The sequence below is a fragment of the Aulonocara stuartgranti genome (genome assembly GCF_965226115.1).
Source record: "Aulonocara stuartgranti genome assembly, chromosome: 8".
Lineage (NCBI taxonomy): Eukaryota > Metazoa > Chordata > Actinopteri > Cichliformes > Cichlidae > Aulonocara > Aulonocara stuartgranti.
The window spans coordinates 16,284,553-16,310,331 of record NC_138959.1 but is presented as its reverse complement, the minus strand read 5'-3'; the positions used below and the strand labels follow the sequence as shown (position 1 = coordinate 16,310,331).

Here is a 25,779-nt window from a genome sequence, read left to right as displayed (position 1 = left end):
AACTCGTACATTCCGTATTCACGGAGACCAGCTACGCAGCGCTACGTGAGAGTTTCAGAATTTGGCGCGAGGTAGGTTGACGCTTGAAGGGTGTACGCGCAGGGTTTGGATAGAAGACCGCTGTTTTGAAACCTGTCGTCAAAAGTGGACTATGGTCTGCGAGGTAACGTTTTTTAATTCCGCTTTAATTAAATAGTTAAATATAAAATGTCAGTTAGAGTAAGTTATCTTCTCGCGGGCTAGCCAGCTAATCAGGCTGTGTTGTCATGTTTGTTTTGTTCCGCCCGGGGTTAACGTTAGCCACAGGTGTTTAGCTGCGGTGACAGTTGTCATTGCTATAAACTAATGGACAGTATTTGTGCTTCGAGTAATGTTACGTTAACAAAGCGAAAAGTTATGTTGGAAAAATTAATCAGTTGTGTTTTATCAGCGGGTCTTTACTTTCCCCCTGACGCCAGGGGCTGGGCTGGGAAAAGGAATACCTGTCTTCCTACAAATGGGTTTAGTATCAATGGATCGAGAGGACTGTGCCGATACCGATATCAGACAAAAGCTCTACAACCTGTCAAACCAGATGTACCAGGAGTAGTGCTAAATGGGTGGGGATCAGTCTAGAAAGACCCATTTTTTTGTTTGTTTGTTTTTTTTAGTCTTCATAAATAATACCTTTTTGCCTTTGCTCTGTGGAGAACTAGATGAAAAGAAACCATTAAAACTGAGCACTAGTTGTGAAAAAAATCAACTTCCAGTTCTGGTGAGGAAATTTATAAATACCCAATGTGGGAATGAATACCATGTTGAATTGGAGATTTTAATGATTTATTTGAACTGTTGTTTTTCCAGGGTGGAAGGATTGTGCAGCAAACATCTTTAATTACCAAAAACAAAAAACTGGGTGCACAAGTTTGAATTTATTTGGGATTTTCTGTAATCCTGTGTGTTCACTTGTGTTGTCAATGATCCCAATTACATATCAAAACTGGTTTAGGAATGGATAAAGCAGGCTAACCTGGAATGGCCTTCCCAAAGCTCTGACATCAACCCTGTAGAAAATGTACTGATTAGGCTTAAAAGCAGAGTCTGTGCCAGGAAACCAACTAATTTAAATGAATTCTGTCAAGACGAGTGGTCAGATATCCAACCACAATTATGCCAGATGCTTGTTGATGGGTACCAAAGGGGTCTAATCGAGGTGCAACTTGCTCAGGGACATTTAACCAAATATAAGTGGCGGAATATACTCTTGACCTTGTGTGTATTAGAGAAAATCTAAAATAAATCCAAACTCGTTTACCCAATTCTTCCTTTTTACAGCCACTTAAGATGTATGCTGTTAAATCATTCAACTATGAAAAGAGAGTGTATGTAAAATTCTCACCACATCTACATATATGTAGCTGTATGTATTGCTTATGTTTACAATTTTTACTTTTGACTGTTACAGCTTCCTGTCTTTATAGTAAAGAACAGAAAAGGTCGACACAATGTCTGTGGCGGTGGAAACTACAATGCCGAGGGTGGCTCTCCCTCTTCCAACCCACTTCTCCCACGCGGAGCAGTCCTTCTCTCTCAAAAAGCGCCGGCTGCCTTTTTCCTCGTCGTCTACGTCAAACTCATCCTACTATTCCCCTGCTCGTCTCTCAAATTCTTTGCCTCCGCTGCCACCGTCTAAAGGATGCCCCCCGCTGAGCAGAATGTTTCCTCAGCATCAATCCCCCTGGACACCCCTGTCTAATTCCCTCAGTAAATCTCCAAATTCTGCGTATGATCCCAGCAAACAGCAGTCCTACTTCAATCAGTGCTTTACTAACTTGGGCCTGCTGGGGAGGGGATCATTTGGAGAAGTTTACAAGGTGAGCAAAACACAGATTTAAATAAAGAGGGCTATATAATAACATAATATATTTGGTGTTGCTGTTTCTTCACATCAAGGAAACTGGAAAATTCAGGATTTTAAGTATTTGTTTGTTTATTTTTCCAAAAGTTGTAATTTCTGGATATTTTCTTTTCTCTCTCCAGGTGCAAAGCAACAGAGATGGTCATCAGTACGCAGTCAAACGCTCTGCTCAGCGCTTCAGGGGTAACAGTGAGAGGAATCGGAGCGTCAGGGAAGCCAGGAATCACGAGCACCTGTGTCCTCACCCTCATATTTTGAACTTCGTGGCTGCCTGGGAGGAGTGCGGCCGACTCTACATCCAGACAGAGCTGTGCAGCACCAGCTTGCTGCATCACGCTGAGAACCAGCCTCCTGGCCCAGGTCTGCCCAAAAACAGTTTGTATCAGCTGTGATTTTGTATAAAACTTCTACATCCTCGTTCATGCTGACTTGTGTTTTTTGCTTGTAAACAGACGAGCCTGCTGCTTGGGCCTACCTGTGCGATCTCCTCTCAGCACTGCAGCACTTACACTCTCATGGCTTCGTGCATCTGGACCTCAAGCCCGCCAACGTCCTCATCACCGCCTCTGGTCGTCTGAAGCTGGGCGATTTCGGGCTGCTGCTTGAGCTCAAACAGATGGGAGCTGCAGGGGAGAAATCAAAGGACGATGTTCAGGAGGGTGATCCCAGATACATGGCCCCCGAGCTGCTGCGTGGGGAGTATGGACCTGCTGCAGATGTTTTCAGGTACATATGTGATTCATTATGTACAGATGTGACTGATCTGATTTGAAATAAGTGTCTAAATATTATCGCATCCTTTTTTATTTAGTTTGGGGGTTTCCATACTGGAGCTTGCTTGTAATATCGAGGTTCCAAATGGTGGCGAGGGGTGGCAGCAGCTCAGGCGAGGCTGTCTCCCCACAGAGTTTACCAACGGTGAGATCTGCTCTAGGAGGCCTCATCAATTTCCTCATCTGATATAATGATTTTTCTTTTAAACTTCCATGTGTGATTGCAGGCCTGTCAGAGGAGCTTCAGACAGTCCTACAGATGATGCTGGCCCCAGAGCCGTCTGAGAGACCCACAGTCTCTGAGCTTCTTGCCCTCCCCTCTGTTAGGAAACGCAGGTGGAGGAGACGCATGTATCTTATGGCTGCTGAGACGATGCTGACACTGGCCTCCCTGTGTCAGGTAACAGAATCACTAAATCCTTCAAATATTAATCTTTTAGGATTGATTATTTTGATTAACAGTTTAGTAAAATGTCCTTGTAAGGATGCCACAGCATTAAAAATAGAATAACTTTATTGTCCACATAATGGGCAGCTGTTTTCGGTTCACCAAGCCACAAATCAACCAATCAGTTCATGAATCCTGGGAGATATCGGCCCACATTCATAGATATGCATATCTATAAATTCAATACAACTATAGAAATACACCACAGCATCTTATTATTTAGCATGCTGATTGCATTTGGTACAAATGATCCCTTATACCCCTTTAGCTAGAGGGATCCTATAAAGTTGTCCTGAGAACATTAATTCAAAGTCAGAATAATGGGGGTGTTCACGGTCAGCAACAATAGACCGAGCTTTCCTGAAGATGGTCTGATGACACAGCTTAGCCAATAAAGTTTGTTGTCAACCAATCATTTTTCCAGAAATTCTGACAATCCTGTTTATTTTGCTATTGTGTTCCTGTTTGCCACAGTCAGGCTACCAAACCAGGCTGAGATACTGAACGTAAAATCAAGCTGACAAACTCTTTCCAAAACGTTGTGCCTAACTCCGAAACCTCTTGACGTCCTGATAACAATGAATCTCTGATTAGCTTCCTTGTAAATGGATAAAGCATTAATCATAAAGTTGATCTTGCCATCAATATATATAAAGTGGAAAACCTGTCCATCGGGTCTGTGTTATTCAAGTGAAACACGTGTTGTGGACATTAATCAACAAATAACAAGATTTAAACCTCTCTTTCAACCTATGAACCTGAACAAAATAGTTAGAGTTCCTATAAAAACAAAAGACAATCATCAGCATATTTTAACATTTTCACATTCCCTGCATGTCATTTAAACAGAAAATAACAATAGTGATCGAACACACCCTTGAGGATCCCCCGTACTAACAATGGTTTCACCAAATAAAACATGATTAATACAAAGCTTTTCAGGTGATCAGTTAGAAAATCTCTAATCCAGTGAATCAGTCCTGAAGTTAATTTAGCCTGGCCAATTCCAAACTTCAGCCTTTAAAGTTTACTTTCCTCAACCTTGACAAATACATTTTTCTATATTTTCTTTTCTTCATAGATCGTAGTCTCCTTTGGGTGTAGATTCCTCTCCTTCTTTCGCTTGCCCTTCCTCCCTCATTGGAACAATCCAGCTCCCTGCACTCCTCCTAAAGACAGTTGGGACAGGGATTTAACCCTGCCTCTCAGTGCCATGCATACTGACTCCGGGACCCCAGAAGAGGATGCAGTGTTTTTTCATCCCACAGACCCAGAACTGTCCCCCACCTTCTCACAAAGGTAGAGAATTATCGCATCAATAGGATGGAAGAAAATTTTTAAGTGAGTATATTTGTTCTGTTTAACTCTCCTTTTTTATCTTCCTTTGTTTTCATGTCACAGGGTAAAATCCAGATTGTCTGTAGAGAGCACATCCACGCCTCTCCCGGGCTCGCCAATGCGCTATCACCAGAGTCCTGCCCACACACCCACTCACTCAAATCTTAGTGGCTGGTTCTCATGTAAACTTGCTCAGACCCCTTCCAGCATCCACACTAATGGCTCCTGCCGCACACTGACACCTAAAGTGAGTCCCATACATGCCGAGCTGGACGCAGACCCCTTCCAGAGCTTACACTCTCCATCCACCAAGTCCTCACAGCGGCGTGGGCGCAACTGGGTCCAAGTGGAGGAGGTCGTACCTCCTCGACCCAGCTTGGAACCAAAGAACCTGCTCAGCTTGTTCGAAGAAACGGCTCTGGAGGGGGAACGATGAACACAACACTGCCTTTATCTCATTCATGAGTTTTTGTGCGAAAAATGTAATGTGACAAAGACCTAATGTATTAATGTAATAAGTTTACTAGCTTGTAAATATTTTTTTTGCCATTTTGTAACAGCTTCTTTTAATGTGCATTTGAAACAAAAAATGAATTTAGGGGAAAAGGGTTGGATGTGTACTCAGACCTTAGAACACTTTTCTTTTCTTTTTTTGATTTGTGCCAGTGTAATCAGTTGCTGAAACGACTTGTGACTGTGACTCTGCGTTGTTTACCTCGTGAGATACAAAACAAAGCTAGCAGAGTTTGAACTTGTGGAGCATGTTGTGACTATAAAGCACCTCAAAATACGACATGACTGGTGTTTCTTTGTTCTCTAGACTTGTGCACATTACAGTTTGATATAACAGGCTATCCTTTGAGAGTAGTCATCTGTTCTCTGATTGGATAGTTAAATTTGTGATTGACAAGACATTGACCAATCAGCTGAAAGGAAGAAAACTCGGGTCAAAACTCGTACTTGTAAGTTGAAACTTGAGTGCAGTTTCACACGTATTTTTTATATATATATATTTTTGCTTTGTATCTGTAACCAGACCTTAACAAAAACAACTTGTAACTTGTGTAAATATTTTTACACACACAAATCTTTTTCTTACGCACACACAAATTCTTATCTGCAGATGCACAAATATATATACGCATTCTGATTTACAAGTACAAAATATTTATGACCACAATTTGAGCCCATAGGACAGTCAACAGAAACACATTTTTCATAGTGCATGTTTGAGGTACAGTATATTTGAATTTTAGTAAACGCAGTACAGCTTTGTGGTGTTATGTTTTGAGCCCTTACCAGTAGGTGGCAGCAACGGGCCTCAGGAACGCTTCAAACCCATGAAGAGGACGCTGCCGCTTTATTGCTATCGCGCTGTTTATTAAACCGTTTTAACACCTGACCCGGTTTACAGCAGGAAAAGCTTCACACAAAGATGTTCGGCGGACGCACTGGCTGCCATTTTTAATCTACCTGCAGGAATCATTTTAAAGGGAAACGATTACCTGCATGAGTGTTAATATTTTAAACAATTCACGATTGCAGTTTGAGCGGCTGTTGAGACTGCGCATGCTTCATGGGATCGCATTAAACTCAAGGTATGTGAGCATTCGGCTTGTTAATAACTGGTAGTAAAAATGCACTCCCGTTTTTTCTGCTTTCCTCTTAAATAATACATTCTGCTATTTTTTGTTGTTGTTGTTCTTTGTTGCATAAATATCCAATCGCCATTATTTCTTTCATTTATCTAAGTGGAAATGTGCAGAACACATGTTGCATCCTGCAAAAGTCTGTTAAATATGCTCCTTAATTTTTTGTCTTCTTAGTCCTTAAAGATGGCCAAAATTGAGCGCCTTAATGTTCGAGTGGAAAAGCTCCTGTCTAAAGTAGTACAGGAGGTTCTGGATGTGGTGAAAGAAACTGTGTGCGAGTATCAGGAGAAAACTGCCAGAACCCAGAGAGAGAATCAGAGTCTGAAGAGGAGACTGCAGGAGCTGCAAGACAGAATTAACCTGGAGAGCAATGGTAAGAAAACAAAGGATCCAGCTGTGAGTACAAGTGGTGAAACAGCTGGATTTAAACTTTTTTAAAGTAGTTTAATGTGTGTCTTCCTGCAGGATTTGTGCCAGAAATGTTTGCATCCATCCCAGCAGACATGAAAGAGAAAGAAGAGGTGGTCATCCCTGTTGATAAAGACACTGAGTCATTAGGTGCTTCCTGCTTTTCCCCTGACCGTGCAACAGAAAGCCTGGGAAATCTGAAAACAAAGACACATGATGGACAGTCAGCCTCACTATTAAACCACGAAAGACCCTTCATTGCACCTCTGCATTCTGAAAATGACCAGAAAACGAAAGTAGAGCCTGCATCAGATAACGATGGCTTGCGTATTGTGAATTATTTTTATTGCGATCCATCAACGAGCACTGCAGGACTCGGAGGTGAGTCTGCAGTTTTCTACATTGATTCAGAACGTGACGTACAGGAGCCAGCGAGACACATCAGTGCAAACGATGCCGGAGAAGAAAACCAAACCAACACAGAAGTGGGCTGCTCGTCCTCAGCAGAGAAACTGCAGAGAAACGTCCGAAAACACTACAGCTGCTCTCTCTGCGGTCGCACCTTCAGGCATGCAGGTGACTATAAGAAACACAACCGGGTGCACACAGGGGAGAGGCCGTACTGTTGCTCGGTGTGCGGCAAGCGCTTCAGCCAGTCGGGGTACCTCACAGTACACCTGCGCTACCACACAGGAGAGAAGCCGTTTGCCTGCAGCCAGTGCGGGAAAAGCTTCAGTCACTCAAGTAACTTAAAGAAGCACCAGCAGACTCATCTGTGAAGGCTGGTGGGTTTTTCGAGGTCAGCTAAAAACATATAAAGAGGTTAATGTGCCTTCTTCACAGAATAGACTGCCTCTTAGGGAGCACTTGTGTTTTCCTGAGCTGCTGTTGTTGGTCAGATTTTGTTTGTTCCATTACTAGATTTTGAAGCATGGAGTCTGTAGTGTGTTTCTGTATTGTGATCTCCAAATAAAATAATTAGCTGATCAAATTCTTTTGGTCCTTCTGTGTGGTCCATTGCAATATTTGAGACGGGTGCACAATTTCTTTTGAATCAGTCTCAAAACCAAAATTGTATTGTTCTGAATCATCAGACTTAAAGGCACCTACTGGAAGCCACAGCTCATTTCTAAAATATATCCACCAATTGGGATCTCTTCTACTTATTCAGTTCAGGGTCACTTATTTAATTTGATTACTCTGTGATGTTGTAACATATTTCTTTAGCAGGTATGGGTTATTAATGTTACCAAAGACCCAGATGGGAAACTGAGACTGTTTTGGAGGACCTCAGCAATAGGATGAACTCAGTTCTCTTCAAAAAATAATTTGATCTCTTTATAATGTGCCACTGTTAGGAGTAGATTACAATTAGGGTCCTAATTTTGGCTTCTTGTAATAATTCTTGAGGTGCAGAGACAGTATTCATGCTTTTGTTGTGACTTCAGATATAGATATGTGATATTTTATTTATTGGCTCTGTCATGTCACAAAACAATTAAGGGTTCAGGATGGCCTAATATAACAAAATAATTCACAATATCACAATTTATTGTATGATAAGAAGAAGACAGAAGCGTTTCACTCGGACTTTTATTTTGAAAACAACCCCTCTGCACACGTGATCAGAGTTCTGCTTCCGGATGTTAAAGATTGTTTTTGCTGTTCGTGGATCTGCTTTGTTACATGTTGTCAGTTTTTTTTTTTTAATAAATTATCTTTACAAGTTTGATAGGATAAATTACTTGTCATTAAAATTGATTTATTTATGTATATTTTTGCTAACACGATAGCCTTATGACCAAGTGTTTGGACCTCTGGGATGTTTAAACGGAAAACATTGACATACGAAGCTAACTTCGGGACTAGCTTACAGGTACTCCTGGAGATTTAAAAATATTCTCGTATCTAAAACTGATATTAGTAACAGTTACAAGATAACACTGCCACGTATTTCAGGTTCTAGAAGATGAGTAACCATCATTTTACCTGTTTACAATGTTTTAAATCTCGGACCAAAATAAGGTGAATGTAGCTGAATGGAAGTGTAGTAGGAAATCATTTGATTGCGTTGCATGACGGTTTAATAACAGGACAGGTAATCACTGGTTTCTGAAAGAACAGGTGGCTCTAATTCGTTGTTTGAAGTAACAGGTAACTGCACCCATCAGTGCTGTCATATACAATCACTGGACACTTTATTAGGTACACCTTGTTTGCACCGGGTTGGACCCCCTTTTGCCTTCAAAACTGCCTTAATTCTTCATAGCATAGATTTTATTACCGGGTAGGCTGTGGTGTTTAAATTATGCTTGGTTGGTATTAAGGAGGTCAAAAAAATATTCCCCACAATGAGCAGTTAAGCAGGTGTACCTAACTAGGTGGTTGATGAGTGTAATCACCTAGCGGTAGCATCAACGGTATTGCTTATCATACATTTCTCCTTAATGAATATATAAAAACAGATGTGTTCTCATAAGTGGTGTTTCATTTCAGGATGTCTAAACTTGAGCGTTTGAACGCCCGGGTGGCCAGACTCCTGACCGAAGCCGTGCAGGAGGTTCTGGAGGTGGTGAAGGAGACGGTGTCAGAGTACCAGGAGAAAACAGCCAGGACACAGAGAGAGAACGAGAGTCTGAAGAGGAGACTGCAGGAGCTCCAGGACAAGATACCAAAAGAAAGCACCCATGAGAACACATATAATTTTTGTGAGGAATTTATTATTACAGATAATGTAACATTTTTGTTCTGCTTAAGGTCTCTTATTCATGATTGCAAATTTCACAGCTGTCCTGACTACAAGTGGGCCATCAGCAGAGGAGTGCGACACAACAGCAAAGCAGGATCGGCGCATCATTCAGAAGCATGACTCGGATGTTATTGCTCTCGCAGAGCAAAACAGCAACCAGCTCAACTATGTCTTGAAGCAGGAGACTAAAGAAAAAGAGAGCCACAGCGGTATTCAGACACAAGCTGAGTCCAAGTTGGCGCAAATGTCCACAGACCACCACAAAGTACAGCTGGCAGATGCAACGCACAACTTAGAGGGGCAGCGTATGCCGTCTGAAACCAGGGACGCCGGCGCAGACCCTTACTCCAGCGCACTGTTCGGGTTAAACATGGCTGCTATCAAAAGTGAATCAGAGCCCACAGACTGCATGTCATCACAACAACCATGTCTTCAATCTCAGTACACCGGCTGCATGGATTTAAGCTGCAACTCCTCTCGTCACACCTCTACCGAGACCCTCAGGCCGCAAGCTAGCGCCGAGCCTTATGGACTCGTTTTTGTTCGTTCAAATCACATGGCACACAGGAGACATGGATTAGCAAAGAACACCAGGGCCGGTTTGGACGGCAGACAGATCAGGATGGAGCACCTCAGGAGAGACGGCTTCCACTTGTGCGTGGTCTGTGGAAAGACGTTCAGCAGGGTGGGGAACCTGAGAATCCACCAGCGCTGCCACACAGGAGAGAAGCCGTACGGCTGCGTCCAGTGTGGAAGGCGCTTCAGTCAGGCGGGAGACCTGAAAAAACACAAAAGGGTCCACACGGGTGAGAAGCCGTACTACTGCAGCCAGTGTGGAAAGAGCTTCAGTCGAGGGGAGAACCTCAAAAGACACCAGAGGATCCACATCGGAGAGACGCTGCAGTTGCAGCAAGCGTGTCAGGAGCAGCGGTAGTGATTACAGCACTGAGTCGAGTGCACATCAATAAAATCAGCAGAGTTTTTTGTTTCTTTTTTAGAGATTTTTAAAGGTTGATTTTTGACCTGTGATCCTAGTTTTAGAAACAGTTGCAGTGTATTTAAATTGTTGCTAACTGGAGCTGTTGGAAGGCTCCTTTGTTTGTCACGCTAAGCATGGAGAAGCCAGGCGTCTGTTTTTTACCCTCTTAACCAAATAGGGGAAGTCTTAAAAAAATGCATACTCTCTATATCTGATATATCTGGTATATCATATCCGTGCAGTGTTACTTTGGTGACACAACTCAACCGAGTGTTGAAATTGTAATAACAGACGGCAGCAGATGGGCTTCCATGCATTGTTGTAACTTGCAAGAATATATATGTCAGTGCTCAAGAGAAGGATCTTAAACAGGAAGCTTCTGTCACCTTTCAGCTAATTACATTCTCAAGGTGCTACACAGGACATATAAATAAACACCGGGCATCAGTGTGGTTTACACAGGGTGTATCAAAAGAGTCATCCAATTTGGAAAGGCTGTATTTTTAAAGAAACAGTGTTTCAGTCATTACAGGTGAACGACTGAACAGTTAAAGCACTTTGACAACAGATTATTCCTTTTGATACACCCTGTGTAATGAATAAAGCTAGAAATGTAAAAAGAAAGGCACAAAAGCATGCAGGTTTATATATAAATGTGAGCTTTTCATTTAGATCGAGAGATGTTAAGATTTTATTGGAGCTACATTTGAAACAGCTTGTAAAGAAACTAGAGTCTGTAAATCTTCAGCGATACATTTGTATGGCCTGTGAAATCTAATCGAACTTATGTATGCTAAAAATGTGTTTATATGTATGTCTTGTGAAGCTCCGAGGGAATGTGACTTCTAAAAGTTGGGTTGTGCCCAAATGTTTCATAAACACTGCTGCTTCATTTGAAAAAATTCGATTATTTGCATTTTTTTACATGTTTCTATGATATTATGAAGAACAATAATAAGCATTTTATAAGATTCAAATAGATGACCCCTCCCTGAACCTGGTTCTGCCGGCGGTTTCTTCCTGCTAAAAGGAAGTCTTTCCTCTCACCAAGTGCTTGCTCATAGGGGATTGTTATTGATGGACTTTGCTCCATCATGCTGGAAAATTGCCACCAGATTGCTCTTGGATCACAGGAAGAAGTTGGGCTTGGAGGACATTTGTAGGATAGTCAAAGAAATAATAATAATAATGATAATGGATTGCATTTATATAGCGCTTTTCGAGACCCTCAAAGCGCTTTACAGTTCCTCTATTCATTCAGTCTGACATTCACACACTGGTGGAGGCAGCTACAGTTGTAGCCACAGCTGCCCTGGAGGAGACTGACAGAAGCGAGGCTGCCATATCGCACCATCGGCCCCTCTGGCCATCACCAGTAGGCGGTAGGTGAAGTGTCTTGCCCAAGGACACAACAACTGAGACTTGTCCATGAGTGGACAAGCAGAAGCCCAAAAGCTTTGATCGGCTTGAGAGCTCTGATCATGCAGATCTCAAAAGCTGATATCCTGCATGCCACAAAGAATTGCAGAAGTTATGAAGAAGATGATGAAATGCTTGTGATTGTGCTTCTGTGCCATGGAAACATGCAGGGGTTAAAGTTTCATTCCCACGTCTTCGGTTAATGAGTAATGAATGTGCTGCAGTCTGGCGTCCTTCCAGCTGATGCCATGGAGATACTTACTTAGGAAGAGTACTGTAGCATAAATGGAGTAACTGTGTTTAAAGTGGCAGGTAATTTCAAAGAACTCAGCAATAAACACACAAACTGTCTGTGCAGCTTGGCTATGCAAGCTAAAGATACAGCTGCTATTTTTCAGAGAGAGAAAAGTGAATCTGTAATAAGATCACTCAGAGATGGAGAAAAATAATAAGAGGATGACGAGGTTATTTTCAAAAGCTATAAACTCAGAGAGCGACAGTTGACAAGCTAGAAATGTAAAGTTTTACATGTATTGTTACGTTAATGGTTCTTGTTCTGTTTTTGGTTTTTTTATCAGAAGCTAGATCTGTGCAGGATGTTTTGCTGTAGCTGAACGGTTATTTCAAGTTGTGAAACTTGAATTGGAATCATTTTGTGTTATGTAAATGGTATGAAAATACTACACAGTTCAGTGCAGGCTAAACTGCTATGTTAGCAGTGTTTACATCCAGTGTACAGTACTGTGCTGTGTTGTGCTGCTGTAGAGCAGGCTGTGGTATTCGTGGCCACTTAAATTAGGTGAAGCAGTGGTGGAGATGGGTAACCAGGTGAAATATATGATATAAAACTCAGGTAAATTTACTTTGCTGATGCTTTTGCACTGATGAAATTCACCTTTATTTAAGTGAAATTTAACATAGTTTGATTTTTAAAAAAAAATGTAATTCAGAAGTTTAAAAACCACCAAGGTGGATCGAGGCTGATGATGCTGTTTAGCTTAAATTCTACCTTTCATATTGCCTTTATACCGGCCAGGTGTTGAAATAACCGCTTCATAGGTCATGTTAAAATCACAAAAAACAGTTACTCTATCAGCTGACAGCCTGTACCCACAAAGAGAGAGGAACTCTAATGGTACTCACAATGAAAATTAATTTGTAACTTATTAGTAAGTGATTCATTAGCTCATGCTGCACTGCTTCAGTGGATCTTAGGGTTTTGCAGCCTGTAACCCATGGAAACGTGTAAGAAATAATCTAAATAAGAAATGAAGCAGCAAAGTGTTTAAAACACAGAGTTTTGGCTATACAAAAAGGAAATAAATATGTTCTTGCAAGTTAGATGGTGTGCAGGAGCCTCTTTGTCTCCTATGGTACCAGCATTACAAATGCTATATTGATGTGTCTTCTAGGTCTGACTCCGTTATAACAGTTTCCTGTGAAACGTTGGTTTGAAAAGGAGGTTAACTCAACGAGTTGACCTCTTTCGGTCACCTGCAGAATGTGTCGTCATTTCGGTAAATGTCAGAGAAACCTTTTAAAAATCTGAATTGCATGATTGTCATTAAAGCTACCCGACTTTCCAGACTGATTAAAGGCTTTCTGATGGTTGGACATATGTATTGCAAGTTAAACTTGGTTTGTGAAGCAAAGGCAATAAACTAATTTATTACCATTACCGATGGCTCAGTGAGTGACATTTTAAGCAAACTGTTCTTCAGCAGACTGGTCAGCAGCCACAAGTGTATTGTGTAAGTAATTATCACATTTGCACCCACTTGAGTTTTTGCACAGCATGTGTCAGCAGGGTTTTTCTGCTAAAAACAACAGTGACCACATAACCTAAAGCAATCTGCACATCAACATTGTTTTCTGAAGCGGCGGTTCACTCAGAAGCGTTTGAGAAACCACAGGTGCTGGCACAAGTGAGATTCAAATGCCACGAGAGAATATGCATTATGTTAACAGTACTGCAAAAAAGTCTTGAACCACCTCTCGTTTCTTTATGTTTTGCTTCCAAGCAGTCAGACTTTTTGTCATTTTTTAAATGGTCTTGAGTAAGAGTTCTCCAGGCTTTCTGGAGGTTTCTATTTGGACATTCACTGCTTTTTCACTCCAGTCCAGTCTTTGTATTTGGACATTTTCACAGGAAATGTTTTCCTTTGTTTGTTAAGCCACTTAACACTGACCTATAAAGCGTAAAAATGTGCATAATTCAAGGGGTGAACCACACATAACAGACAACTTAGCAAAAAATCCGTTTTTAATTGTGTCTGTAGTTATTAGTGGCCTAAAAACGTCATATTTTAACGGCATAAAATATTACCAAAGATAAAAGTTTAACAGGCATAAAATTGCATTTTTGTACCAGCCGGCTCATTCCCAAAGAGCTATTAGCCAAAACCCTGACATAACAGTGTGGTGTGCAGTGTGTCCTTAAACTGGACAAGTGGAGGAGAAATTAGGAAGTAGCAGACTTACAAAACTATCCACAGAAGATAAACAATATCTGAAAATGCTTTCCTTACATAAGAGGATTTATGGAGTGATGAATTAAAATGCTAAAGGTCAGGAGGGAGACACAACAGTGAGTCTTTACAGTCACTGAAACACGGTGGCGGCTCTGTCATGTCTGGAGCTGCATTTCCACAAATCACAACAACAGCTACCTCAAGCTGCATTATAATGTAAGGTAAAGGCCCTACAATAATATGGAGAAACCCCCAACAATCATATGATGGAATTATGGAAGCAGAAAACTACCATCAGATTTGATCCACCATAAAATTCCACGTGGGAAATATCAGCTTGATAACAGCTTCACTTTTAAGCATGACAATGATCCAAGCACACTGCCAACACAGTAGAAGCACCTGGATGGAAAAAACACAGTGGATTGGCCTCCCCGGAGCCTGGACCTCATTATTACTGGAGCAGTGTGGGGTCACCTTCACAGAGAATGTAACATCCAACATCCACAAAAGAGCTTTGACTGTGGATCAGGGGTGGCTCGAGACTTTTGCACAACACTATAATTTTGTTTATCGTTCATTGTGTGCATTTATGTTATCAGGTTTTCACCAATCAAGAAGACCATTTTCATTAATCAAGAAGGTCGATTTTTGATCCTCATTCGTATGAAATTTTAAAGTACTTTTAAATAAAAACAGCGTGAAGCAATGCAGGTTTTGTAAGAGGGCCCCTCTGCAAGACGAAACCGCTGAATTACACAACAACAGTGCCAAACTTCAGCATTTGAATTGCTTTTAGCTGCATCAAAGGAGCCGATTTTACAAGTATGACACATTTACAACTGATTTGGGTAAACTGACAGGGTTTCTAGCCTAAGTGATAAAACCCGGGGACCAGCCCATTTATTTAAAGTGTTTACGTGTAGCTGCGCTCACCTTACCAGGAAGCGATTGATTGACTCAGACGCTCACAGAGGAACGGCTTCATTTTCCCATTTCACAGAGGTGAGTAAACAAGAACCATGTGGATATGAGAAACTCATCGGCCTCTCCGTTTCTCAACTTTTAGGCGTATTGCCAACGGAGACTGGTGTTGAGTAAGTTTGTGTTACTACAGGCGCGCGTAAACGCCTTACTTAAAAAAAAAACTCGTCTTATTCATGGCGATCGCCGTGTTTTCGGCTGAATACGAGCGAAACATGACTGTATTTAAGTTTCTGTTGTAGAAAAGAAAGCAGTCATTCTTATTGTTGAGTATGAACGCCGAGATATGAATGCATTTCCTTGTTTAAAACGCGGAAAAAGGGCGCTTATTTGGCCGCTGGGCGACAATGGGTCATTAAAATATTGTTAACATAACTTCTCCATAATTATAAATAGTCACAGCAATAACATGAGGAAGTACATAAAGTCTTTCTTTTTCTTTCTTTCGATCTGTGGTGTGTGCGTGGCAGATTTTGCTCCGGGCACACTGAGATGTTGAAATGAAGATTGATGAAAAAGTCCTCACCTATTTTGAATCTTGCAACTCACCTGTGGATAAGGAAGGGTACCTGTACAAGAAGGTAAGACGCCCTGGCTCAGGTTTACAGGGAACCTGATTAATGTATTGTTTTGAAAAACAAACAGAAAGGGTAGTGAGGTTATCTAAAGTAAATAAACTCAGAGGGGATTTTTTAAAAACTGTTTTTAAGTTCAGCTTTCAAAATCTCTGTGACATTTCACCTCCCACTGGGTTGCCTGTTTCCTCAAATCAGTTATGTAAGAAATTGAGTACACAAGGCGTTTGTACAGCAGTCAGTAAAACACAACTGTCACACACACACACACAGGGTGAGATCAAGACTTCCTATCAGAAGCGCTGGTTCGTGCTGAAGGGGAACCTCCTCTTCTACAAAGACCGGCAGACCGACCGGGATCTGGTCGGAGTGATTGTTCTGGAGGGCTGCACCGTCCAGCTGTGCGAGTCCGAGGAGAACTTCGCCTTCTCGCTGGTGTGGAGCGAGCCGGGGCTGCGGACGTACAAGTTTGCCGCGGAGAACCAGGCCAGTCAGGAGAGCTGGATCAAAGCCCTGCTGTCAGCCAGCCACAGCTACCTGGCCCTGCTTGTAGTGGACATGGAGTCGAAGTACAGAGGTGAGGGCAGAAAGATGGAGCGGGTTTATCTTTGCTGGGGAGAGGGGGGGCTAAAGAGAGCAGCCTTTGTTCTGGAGGGCAGCTGCGAGAGGCGTTGCATCACTGTCTACATCAGACACCTGGTACACTGTGGTACATACTGTACACACGCACGCACGCACGCGCGCACACACACGTACACGCACATATTATGATCTCGCAGCATCAGTCGCATCATTATGATCACTACTGATGTTTTATCTATTAACAGAGTAGTAATGAGAGCACAGTTCATTTCAACCAAGTTTTTATTGTTAATATTTGTTATTGATCGTTCTGCTTTTGTTCTAAAGATCGGTCATAAATTTCTCATAGCCACCACAAAATCGATCTCATGTCATATACAGACACGTCTCATTAAAACAAAGTTGAAATGCTCTCACAGATTTGGGGGCGTTTTGCTTAAAAACTGGCTAAAATGACGGTTAGTTTCACCTGTTAAGTAGTAATTGACTTAAGTGGTAATTAAGTTAATATCAGTCATTGAATCCGTTTATGGACCTGATGTCCTGACCATGAGGTGTGAGCATAAAGCTCTCGTAAAACAGAAAGCGTACTAGATTTATGTTTGGTGCTAGAGCGGGTGTCCAACTGGGAGGTTGATGGTTCGATCTCCAGCTCCTTTAGTCTGTACACTGAAGAATCCTCGGGAAAAATACATTTATCAGTGTGTGTGTGTGTGTGTGTGAGAGAGAGAGAGAGGTACAGGACTAAAATAAAAACTAGATTTTTGAAAAGAAGTATAAGTAACTGAAATGATTTTGTGAATAAAAATGAAAATATAGAGGAAATATCCAGAGTTTCTGTGTGATAGAATTCTGTGACACACTTTGAGTCAACCACCACCTCTGACACGCGCCCTTCTTACAGCTATAATCAAAAAAAGACTAAAACTAAAACTGAAACTAATAAAAACTAAACTAAAATTAGACACAAAGATCAATTAAAGAGGTTTTACAAAAACAAAAAACTAAAGCTTTAGTTCAGGGGTGTTAAACAAACATAAGGCTCAGGGGCCAGAATCGGCCAGCCAAAGACTCCTACCTGGCCCACTATAGAGCTTTGGAAAATGTGAAGGACAACTTTAAATGTTAAACTTTTAACTGTATTTTTTTTTTTTTAAGTTTACAGCTTTTCCAAGTGATAAATACCTCCCCCATGGTCATTCCTGTAACACTACTGTCAATAAAGAAACAGATAAACAATGAAACAACATGGATTTCTTGGTTGTTGTTTTTTTGGTTTTTTTATTGTATGCTATAGACATTAATGGTTTTTACAGCAGGTTCACAGTAAAAAGAAAAAAAAGACATTCTGTTATTTCCCCCAAATTTCCATTTTATAATTACAACACAGTCAGAGCTAATTTTACATATTTATTTCTTACAGTTTGAGCCTAAAGCAGCATTTCTTTTATCATGTAGAAAAACTGACAGAAAAAACTTGGATTAGCACCTGTTTGCTTAGCATGTACGACACAGTTCTTTATTTGTGTACATTTTCTGAGCATGTAGTGATCAGTAAGAGATTCTCAGTATTCCAGAGCCCACAGCTGGAATAGATCACCCACTGATTGTAGAGTTAAAGGTTAGATTAAAGCGTCATTGAGCAAGTGGATGGAGCTCTGCCGTACACATGCAGCATGAGCAGATTTTGTCTTTCTCTTCATGTGCATTCAGCTCCTTAATTTCTATATTTCACTGTTTTTTTTCTTCAGATGCAGTTGGTGCACTCTCCAGTAAACCAAGCAAACCTTTTGTCATGCCAAATTTCAGCGCCATCCAGCCTGCTGCCGTCTTTGTGACCTCAAACACCTGCACCTCATCTGCGCTGGGAACAGCACCCAGCCCGAATTCCTGTCCAAACCTACAAGCTCTTACCATTTCATCCAAGACGGCCAGTAAGAAATCACCCAAACTGCGATCGAAGAAGAATGCCAACGCGGTGCCTATGTTTGATCCATTTCAGACGATTGGGGAGTACGACTTTAACCAGCTGCATGAAGATTATGGAAAGGAAGTAAAGGAACTGATTGTCATGTGGTCAAAGAAAGGACACGGCGGTGCGAATGTTCAGGAAGAAAACTTGATAGATTTTGAATGATAAAAGTTGGCTTTGTTTCTAACCCTTAACTTATAGAGAAGCTTTATCATGCATACGTGCACTGGATTAGAAATGTGTCGGTAATATATAGTTGACATAGTTATATTTGTTTTCTTCCAGAAACATGCTGTTTCTTTTTTACTTTTTCATAGATTAGTCAATAAATGATCTATGATCATCTGTTTTATTAACCTTTGTTTGTCACTGCAATGATGTTATTTCCTAAGTTGGCATTTTTATAAAGTCACACACCTGAAATATGACCTCCATCTGCTCCAGCTAGTCTACTGTCTCTATACTGGACATACTATGGCTAACCAGTTCAGGTGAAAACCTTCCTCTTAAGACATGGATGTCAAGCCTGTGTTACACTGTGGGCCACATACACCACATTTTGATTTTAAGGAGGCTGGATCAGTAAAACTGTTCTTTCTGTCCTTTAATGTTTAACTACACATTTACTAAAGAAATGCTGCTGTGGCAAATGAAAGAAATGTGTCCGCACGACTCTTTGGGATTAAACTGTAAGAAATAAATGTGTTCAATTACAGAAAGGATCCTGGTAGCTTAAAACTAGACTGAAATTTTCTGTTAATTCACAGAAAATGTAAATTTCTTTTGTTGATTTTTTTTTACTGTGAACACATTGTAAAAACAGAGTTTTTCCTTCGCACAAAGCTTTCCAGTGGGCTGGATTTGAGTCTTTGGCAGGCCTTATGTTTGACACGTCTGTCTTAACATGCCCGAACAAATTTCACCGAGGACAGAGAATGAAAGAAACTGTGAAACGGTGATATAAAATTTGCTTATTAATAACAGCTTCATTACTTCAGAGCTGATAATACCTGGCGTGTTTATAAGAAATAAATCTGCCAGCCATTAAAAAGGCCTGAGTTAATCTGTAGCTGAAAGTTGGCCACATTTCCATTTTAAATCAGGAATTGTCCGATCGAGGAAACATTTCCCTTTGGGCTCTATTATTATTGATGACCTAATGAGTCCATTTTGCCTCACAGATTTAAACAATTTTACCAGTGACAGGGTAAAAAAGGACTGACAGTTGGCTGGGGGGCAACACAGGCCAAGAAGGGTGAAGTCCGCTAAATTTTAGAAGGGGGTCGAAATGGCTGAGAAACAGAATGGCAGGAGGGCAGCAGGGCTATTTCAGTCTGTACAGCTGTCTTGTCTTCGTGGTCTTTGCTCGGTCTTTCTCCTTCTGTGTCTGCATCGCTTCTTTTTTCAACCTTCGAGCCTACAGCTGAGCTGGCTGCTTATCGGCTTCACATACAACACATTTTTTGCCTCCTCCTTGCCAATCGGGCGCTTCGTTTTCCATCATTACAAAACATTGCAGATAATTTAGGTCATATTTTGCCACGTGAAACGCTACGTCCACGAGCCAGCTAAGACTCTGGATCGCTTCACGCCAGCGTGGGATACCAATACATACATACCTAAGCTGTACAGTTGTGTGATTGATGGCCAGCCAATGATACTCATATATGGGGTTTAGTGGGTGGGTCACTGTCCTCCTATCCTAAAGCAACTATACTGGGAACCTCGAGGAGGAACCCAAATTAGTGCACCCGTGGCGGTAAAGCTGGTCATTTAGTCCAATCATCATTTTGCCTGTTTCTTTTTTTTCTTTCTTACACTTGAATCAGTAAAACAGAAAATGATTCACTATCCTGGGTGTGAGCACCTGTTTTGTCTTTAGTCCCTGTAAAGGTGGCTTCTATGATCTATTTTGTTCCGCTCCCAGTCACACTTTCAATGTTATTCTTTCCACTGAGCATTTCCAGCTACTTGAGGCAGTATTAAAAGGACTGTTTGGATTTCTCACTGATGCACGGTCACTTTTTCCAGAGACCCAGTGGTCGTGTGTCATTGCTGGACCTGGACCAATGTCCGTCAGCCAACTGTTTTCAGGTTTCACAACTGTTTATACACCCTGATGGCCACTAATGATCTGGCCATGGCCACAAACCTCAGATCAAACCTATCATTTAGACAGGTGATGACTTCAGGAAATGTTAGCTGAGATATTGAGCAGCACTGGAGTATTAATTAATAGAAGGCAGCGGGCCGTGCTGATTGCGGGGTAACTGTCCCATCTGTGTTTGTATTAAAGCAGTAAAGCAGCGACACTTTGCCATCACGCACTGGGCTTTGAAGTCTCACAATAGATATATAAAGTTGACAGAAATAGCCACGACAAAGACTCAGTAAGTAAAATGGGGACGTTTCAGTTGTCCTTTACCGTGTCCCGTCTGTCCATATTAGTCCGCACATGACACCAAAGTCACTGTTGGCATTGAATTCATCTCATTCCAAGACTTCTGCGGCCTATTTTGGATCATCAGTAAACCGATCCCCCCAGCCACCTCCTCGCTCCTCCCTCTTTTTCTTACTATACCCCAGCTCTATTTTCCTGCCAAACCTGATGGTGTGGCTAAAGTTAGCCCCCTATGGGCTAGTATATAAGACCCCAGGCATTCAATACCTACATGTCAGTCACATCGGCTTGGTGTAGGCTTCTCTTCTTGACCAACAACAACCTCACAAACTTGAGAGATGGTGAGTGTGGCCACTTCATAGGGTTTAAAAAAAGTCTTTAGGATGTTGTCTACATTAAAATGATGAGATGGGCGTATCATTAAGATATTTGCTATCTGGACTACCAACATCCCAGGAAGTGAACTTGAAGGAGTGCCAGTGTCAGTGTTATCTGCTGACTTGAGCTAAAGTTCGGGAGGACCTATTCCTTATTATTGTAGTCCTCAACACATTACATAGATTCTAAATTGGGTGATTGTTTCAAAGTTTATAATTTTTTTTAAGAGGGGGAAAAATTCAGTCATTACCCCAAAGATAGATTCAACTGGCAAAACTGCCAATCCAAGCTTAATTTATCAGGAAGAAATTTGATTGATTTATTTTTCTTCATATGATGATTTTGAGAGTTAACCAGGATCTGCTTCTTTAGTTCATGTCATGTATGTATGGCTTTTCTTACACCTCACATCATATCACAGGCACCCAAGAAAGCCAAGAGGAGGCAGCAGCAGGGTGAGGGTGGATCCTCCAACGTGTTCTCCATGTTCGAGCAGAGCCAGATCCAGGAGTACAAGGAGGTAACCTTTTCCTCATCACACCTCAAGCTTTCTATCAGTACCTTCTAAGGTGGTGATGTAACCGAGCACTCTATCATGTGACCTTGAATGTAACGTGAGAGAGCTGTCAGAAGATATAGATCTCGTCACAGCAAAAAATGCCTTCATCAGCACGGCAGGACAGTAAATTTCAGCTCTCCTGTTGACAGCAGTTACCTCTGCTCTATGCTAGCTTAGGAATTCTCCTCGGAGACACTTGCTCCGTGACTCCACTGGAATGTGGCCCAACAGCTGGTGCACAGGGGAAGGGGAGCTCAGGGTTGAAACTGAAGGAATTTGGGGGGTTTTAGCACTGTGATCAACAAGGTAAATAGTGTCGTTATCAGTAGATTATAGAAATCAGGATTCATTTGTAGGGGTTTTCTTCAGTAACAGATCTAAATGAAAGACAATACAATGTCAACAGTAGCTTGGCAGGACCTTAAGAGGCCTCAGAAGCAGAGAGAACATTGGTAACATGGTCATAAGATTTAGTCACAAGGCAAAAGGATGACAGCTGCAATCAATACCTTCTCCTTAAATGTCGCAAAGGGCTTGTCTCACATTCCCAAGCCATTTTAACACCTTAGAAAGACAAGTGGCTGACCAGCTGCCAAGTCCCAAAAGGTTTGCAATGCCATCTTTGGTTTCATTGGGTGATACGCCCTCCTATGTGGAAGGAGAAGGAGCTAACTGCTCCACAGTTACACATTTACATTGGCAGAGTGCCTCGCACAAATAATCATGAAAAACAAGCTGGATAACAAGGACTTGTGAGAAATGTGAGAATCTCAGTTTTCACTGGTTTTAATTAAGTGTTATTTTAGCTGAAGTTTGGCTGAACTCTGATCTAATCTCTGACTAATCTCCCGGTCTGTGCCAGGCTTTCACAATCATCGACCAGAACAGAGATGGCATCATCAGCAAGGACGACCTCAGGGACGTGCTGGCCAGCATGGGTCAGCTGAATGTGAAGAATGAGGAGCTGGAGGCCATGGTGAAGGAGGCCAGCGGCCCCATCAACTTCACCGTGTTCCTGACAATGTTCGGCGAGAAGCTGAAGGGTGTGTTGGCACATATCAGTTGTCCTTTGTATTCTAGTTCATGAAATACTTGGTGCTGTAAGGTGATGGTTGTTATTTATCTAAACACTTAATGTTATGTGATTAACATAATTCTGAATTATTATTTTTTTCTATGTCTTTGTTTTCATAGGTGCTGATCCTGAGGACGTCATCGTGAGCGCTTTCAAGGTCCTGGACCCCGAGGGCACTGGCAGCATCAAGAAGGAATTGTAAGCTTATTTGCGTTTATCTTCCATCTCTTCCTGCTGTAATCTTTCATCTTAATCTTAAATTTCCTGCGTTTTCCCTCTCCAGCCTCGAGGAGCTCTTGACCACCCAGTGCGACAGGTTCACCGCTGAGGAGGTGAGCTCATCGGACTTGCAGCGCGATTTGGCCCTTGTTTTTTGCCAGGCTGTAACGCATTTCTTCATTTCCTCTTCATCTGCAGATGAAGAACCTCTGGGCTGCCTTCCCCCCTGATGTGGCTGGCAACGTTGACTACAAGAACATCTGCTACGTCATCACACACGGAGAGGAGAAGGAGGAATAAATCCTCGACATCTCTTACCTCTGTTGAAACCCACACTTGTCCAGACCCTTAATTCTTCCTCCTCTCCACCAATCTCCTCATCCTCCTCGCACACACTCGCGCCCGGGTCGGCTCTTTCTTCTTACGAAAAGACTTGTCTCCTCTATCGAGATGTTCAGTGAGAGGACGGGAGGCTGTGGGGGTGTTTGTGTGTGAGTACCAACAGGGGAACATGGGATTATTTTCAATAAAAAATAATCTTGTGACACCGAAACGCTCTCTCTATCTCTGTCCCTGCCTCTTCTTCCTCCATCTTTTCCCTCCCCTCCTCGCCCATGACTCATTCTGTCCTCCTGCGTTGAGGCCAACAGTGCATGCATCATACCTACATATATATGCATATGCAGTTCAGTGTGGTTGGTCAAAATGTCTCTTGGGTGCTGTGGTGCATGCACAGTCACTTGCTTGAAACAGGCGAGCAGTCTGGCCCTGGCGGTCTGTTAGTCTCAACCGGGCACAGAGTGTTTAATGGATCCCTCCTTCTGTTTGTACTGGCCAGGAGTGCACAGTAAAAGAGTGGGAGTACTGCGCTATAATAGTTTGCCTACCCCTCTCTTTTATTTTGTCACTCTTTAAACACAGGTACGAAAAGAAAGGTTACAGTAATAAGAGGAAAGCACGATTTTAAAAGTCTTGTAAATAGAGAAAGAGATGGTGAAAGACGGTGGTTGGGCATAAAAAAGCTAAACAAAAGCAAAACAGCTTTGTTTTTGATTTTTCTTTCCCCCCACCTCACCCTCACTGCTGTTTCCACTCCTGCTGCTGTGACTGTGTCTGTGTCTCCACTGTAACAAATAAAGAAGTACAAATAAAATCCACTATCTTTCGTACCACACTGTGTCTCTTGGTTTAAGTGGGAGCGCGGGTGAAAGGACTGCGGGGTGACTGTGGAGCACCGACTGACTGTATTATGCATATGGTGAAGCATTATCAGTGGGAACTTTATCCATCATCCCATTTCTCAATATAAATCTATGATCCCAAATCAGGGGTGGGTGCCACACTTTCAGGGTAAAGGTACAAACCAACATAGTAAGCAGAAGAACTGTAGTCTACCTTTGAATCTACTTCAATCCTTGATTCCAATAAATGTGACACCCTGTGAGTAGTAAAACCAAAAGTTGTTGGATAAAATAGCGACAAAATCAGATTTTCAAATGATTTAAACTCACATATTAAATTTAAAATATTATACAGAAAGTTCCAGAATTTTGAATCGTTTTTCTTGAGACAGAATTGCAAAGAATTTGGGAATTTTGAACCCCCACCCCCAACCAGATCAAAAAGAACAAGATTTAGACGCCGGATCGGTTGGGATCCAGGTTATTAACAACCACCTCTGGTGCTGTTGGCCAGTGGGGTGCCAGTGGAAATGGAGCCACTGATGGCCAAAGACAAAGGAAGACAACAGAGTGAAGGTGTTAGGAGGCAGCAGGGGGAGAAGGAGAGGCAGGAGTGTGGAGATGGTGAGTAGGGACTTTAAATGTAGGAATTAGGAGAAAGGGAGAGAGCTGGCTGATATGATAGAGAGAATAAAGGCAGACATATTGTGTGTCATATATTGGATAAAGGATAGTGAATATGACGCTGCCAGCCAGGAGGAAAAAAGGGAGATCTATTGAGAAGGTTCCAATAAAAAGACATACAGAGGGTTGGGGTGTCTTAAGAGGATGCTAGCTTTAGGGTGAGATGGCGGCAGATGATCCATGGAGACACCTAAAGGGAAAAATGATGGTAGAAGAAGACTATCTACAGTTCCCAAAAGGTTGATTCTGTTCATCTGAACGCAGCGTCGTCAGTGGGAGAAACGTTTCGTAACTCATCCAAGTGACTTCTTCCGTCAGTTGCAGTCTCAGCTGAGACTGAAGAAGTCACTTGGATGAGTTACGAAACGTTTCTCCCACTGACGACGCTACGTTCAGATGAACAGAATCAACCTTTTGGGATTCACTAATCTGGTTGATTGAGCATGCATGAAGACACCATCTACAGTTATTTATATTATCAGAAGATTCAAAATGTTTGGAGATAAGACCAAAAAACAAAACAAAATGCTGTGGCAAGCAGCGGACGTGATTTCCTAGTGAAAACCATGGCAATCGGTTGTGAAAAAGAAAATCTGCTGTCACTGTCAGTGAGCACAGTTTGACACTGCACTGCAAAATAAAACTCAATCATGAAAAAAAAGAAATGGAAGTATTTAAACATTGTTGAGAAATGGCATCATCTTCTCAGCCATGAGCTCTTTACGACAGAGTCAGTGAAAAGTGGAAAAAGTGGATCTCACCAAACTGGTTTGTTATTGGCGCACATCTGGATCAGTGCACGTGCAACAGACAAGCTATATATCTGTGAAGGGACCATTAAAGCTGAATGATACATATGTTTTGGAAAGCTATATAAAACCATTAAGATGATTTCTTTTTACTGTCAGCAAAACACTCTGCAATGATTCCAACAACACACCTCTGAAGGGAAAGAGTCTGGATGCTAAACTGGCCTGCCTGCAGTGTAATACCTCATTTAGACTGAAAAATGTAATTCCCATTTTCGTTTCCAGG

The 25,779-nt window shown here is 41.9% G+C and overlaps 5 protein-coding genes across 9 annotated transcripts; all 5 read left to right on the top strand.

Annotated features, from left to right (window-relative positions):
- Positions 1–12: 12 nt before the first annotated feature.
- On the top strand, positions 13–5,249 carry pkmyt1 (protein kinase, membrane associated tyrosine/threonine 1). 3 transcript variants are annotated; one of them, XM_082543590.1, is made up of 9 exons: positions 15–163; positions 1,315–1,361; positions 1,445–1,853; positions 2,020–2,257; positions 2,350–2,623; positions 2,709–2,815; positions 2,898–3,070; positions 4,200–4,417; positions 4,520–5,249. In XM_082543590.1, exons 3-9 carry the CDS (start codon positions 1,485–1,487, stop codon positions 4,890–4,892), a joined length of 1,752 nt encoding a protein of 583 aa, XP_082399716.1. In that variant the 5' UTR covers positions 15–163; positions 1,315–1,361; positions 1,445–1,484; the 3' UTR covers positions 4,893–5,249. The 3 variants fall into 3 exon arrangements, with proteins under 3 accessions (XP_082399717.1, XP_082399716.1, XP_082399715.1); XM_082543591.1 differs by lacking the exon at positions 1,315–1,361 and having other exon boundaries at positions 13–163; positions 1,461–1,853; XM_082543589.1 differs by lacking the exon at positions 1,315–1,361 and having other exon boundaries at positions 19–163.
- A 713-nt stretch (positions 5,250–5,962) lies between these two features.
- On the top strand, positions 5,963–7,496 carry LOC309712636 (uncharacterized protein). The gene is made up of 3 exons (XM_082543594.1): positions 5,963–6,054; positions 6,283–6,481; positions 6,574–7,496. Exons 2-3 carry the CDS (start codon positions 6,292–6,294, stop codon positions 7,293–7,295), a joined length of 912 nt encoding a protein of 303 aa, XP_082399720.1. The 5' UTR covers positions 5,963–6,054; positions 6,283–6,291; the 3' UTR covers positions 7,296–7,496.
- Positions 7,497–8,126: 630 nt separating this feature from the next.
- Positions 8,127–13,341, top strand: LOC309712635 (uncharacterized protein). Of its 2 annotated transcripts, XM_082543593.1 has the most exons (4): positions 8,127–8,207; positions 8,310–8,392; positions 9,013–9,224; positions 9,304–13,341. In XM_082543593.1, the coding sequence occupies exons 3-4, from the start codon at positions 9,014–9,016 to the stop codon at positions 10,197–10,199; spliced, it is 1,107 nt and encodes a 368-aa protein (XP_082399719.1). In that variant the 5' UTR covers positions 8,127–8,207; positions 8,310–8,392; position 9,013; the 3' UTR covers positions 10,200–13,341. The 2 variants fall into 2 exon arrangements, with proteins under 2 accessions (XP_082399719.1, XP_082399718.1); XM_082543592.1 differs by having other exon boundaries at positions 8,144–8,392.
- A 1,689-nt stretch (positions 13,342–15,030) lies between these two features.
- Positions 15,031–18,603, top strand: LOC309712637 (sesquipedalian-1-like). 2 transcript variants are annotated; one of them, XM_082543596.1, is made up of 4 exons: positions 15,031–15,139; positions 15,589–15,699; positions 15,967–16,270; positions 18,027–18,603. In XM_082543596.1, exons 2-4 carry the CDS (start codon positions 15,619–15,621, stop codon positions 18,410–18,412), a joined length of 771 nt encoding a protein of 256 aa, XP_082399722.1. In that variant the 5' UTR covers positions 15,031–15,139; positions 15,589–15,618; the 3' UTR covers positions 18,413–18,603. The 2 variants fall into 2 exon arrangements, with proteins under 2 accessions (XP_082399722.1, XP_082399721.1); XM_082543595.1 differs by having other exon boundaries at positions 15,135–15,231.
- Positions 18,604–20,858: 2,255 nt separating this feature from the next.
- On the top strand, positions 20,859–24,048 carry LOC309713014 (myosin regulatory light chain 2, skeletal muscle). The gene is made up of 6 exons (XM_082544329.1): positions 20,859–20,989; positions 21,448–21,546; positions 22,448–22,628; positions 22,780–22,858; positions 22,944–22,992; positions 23,078–24,048. The coding sequence occupies exons 1-6, from the start codon at positions 20,987–20,989 to the stop codon at positions 23,177–23,179; spliced, it is 513 nt and encodes a 170-aa protein (XP_082400455.1). The 5' UTR covers positions 20,859–20,986; the 3' UTR covers positions 23,180–24,048.
- The last annotated feature ends 1,731 nt before the right edge of the window (positions 24,049–25,779 follow it).

Excerpts from the sequence above, each read along its gene's own strand:
- LOC309712637 (XM_082543596.1), top strand. The coding sequence starts at position 15,619 with ATGAAGATTGATGAAAAAGTCCTCACCTATTTTGAATCTTGCAACTCA. Across the intron at positions 15,700-15,966 it reads AAGGGTACCTGTACAAGAAG|GGTGAGATCAAGACTTCCTA; the intron begins GTAAGACGCCCT and ends ACACACACACAG. Across the intron at positions 16,271-18,026 it reads CATGGAGTCGAAGTACAGAG|ATGCAGTTGGTGCACTCTCC; the intron begins GTGAGGGCAGAA and ends TTTTTTCTTCAG.
- pkmyt1 (XM_082543591.1), top strand. The coding sequence starts at position 1,485 with ATGTCTGTGGCGGTGGAAACTACAATGCCGAGGGTGGCTCTCCCTCTT. Across the intron at positions 2,258-2,349 it reads GAACCAGCCTCCTGGCCCAG|ACGAGCCTGCTGCTTGGGCC; the intron begins GTCTGCCCAAAA and ends GCTTGTAAACAG. Across the intron at positions 4,418-4,519 it reads TCCCCCACCTTCTCACAAAG|GGTAAAATCCAGATTGTCTG; the intron begins GTAGAGAATTAT and ends TTCATGTCACAG.
- LOC309712635 (XM_082543593.1), top strand. The coding sequence starts at position 9,014 with ATGTCTAAACTTGAGCGTTTGAACGCCCGGGTGGCCAGACTCCTGACC. Across the intron at positions 9,225-9,303 it reads TGAGAACACATATAATTTTT|CTGTCCTGACTACAAGTGGG; the intron begins GTGAGGAATTTA and ends CAAATTTCACAG.
- LOC309712636 (XM_082543594.1), top strand. The coding sequence starts at position 6,292 with ATGGCCAAAATTGAGCGCCTTAATGTTCGAGTGGAAAAGCTCCTGTCT. Across the intron at positions 6,482-6,573 it reads AATTAACCTGGAGAGCAATG|GATTTGTGCCAGAAATGTTT; the intron begins GTAAGAAAACAA and ends GTCTTCCTGCAG.
- LOC309713014 (XM_082544329.1), top strand. Across the intron at positions 22,629-22,779 it reads GTTCGGCGAGAAGCTGAAGG|GTGCTGATCCTGAGGACGTC; the intron begins GTGTGTTGGCAC and ends TTGTTTTCATAG. Across the intron at positions 22,859-22,943 it reads GGCAGCATCAAGAAGGAATT|CCTCGAGGAGCTCTTGACCA; the intron begins GTAAGCTTATTT and ends TTCCCTCTCCAG.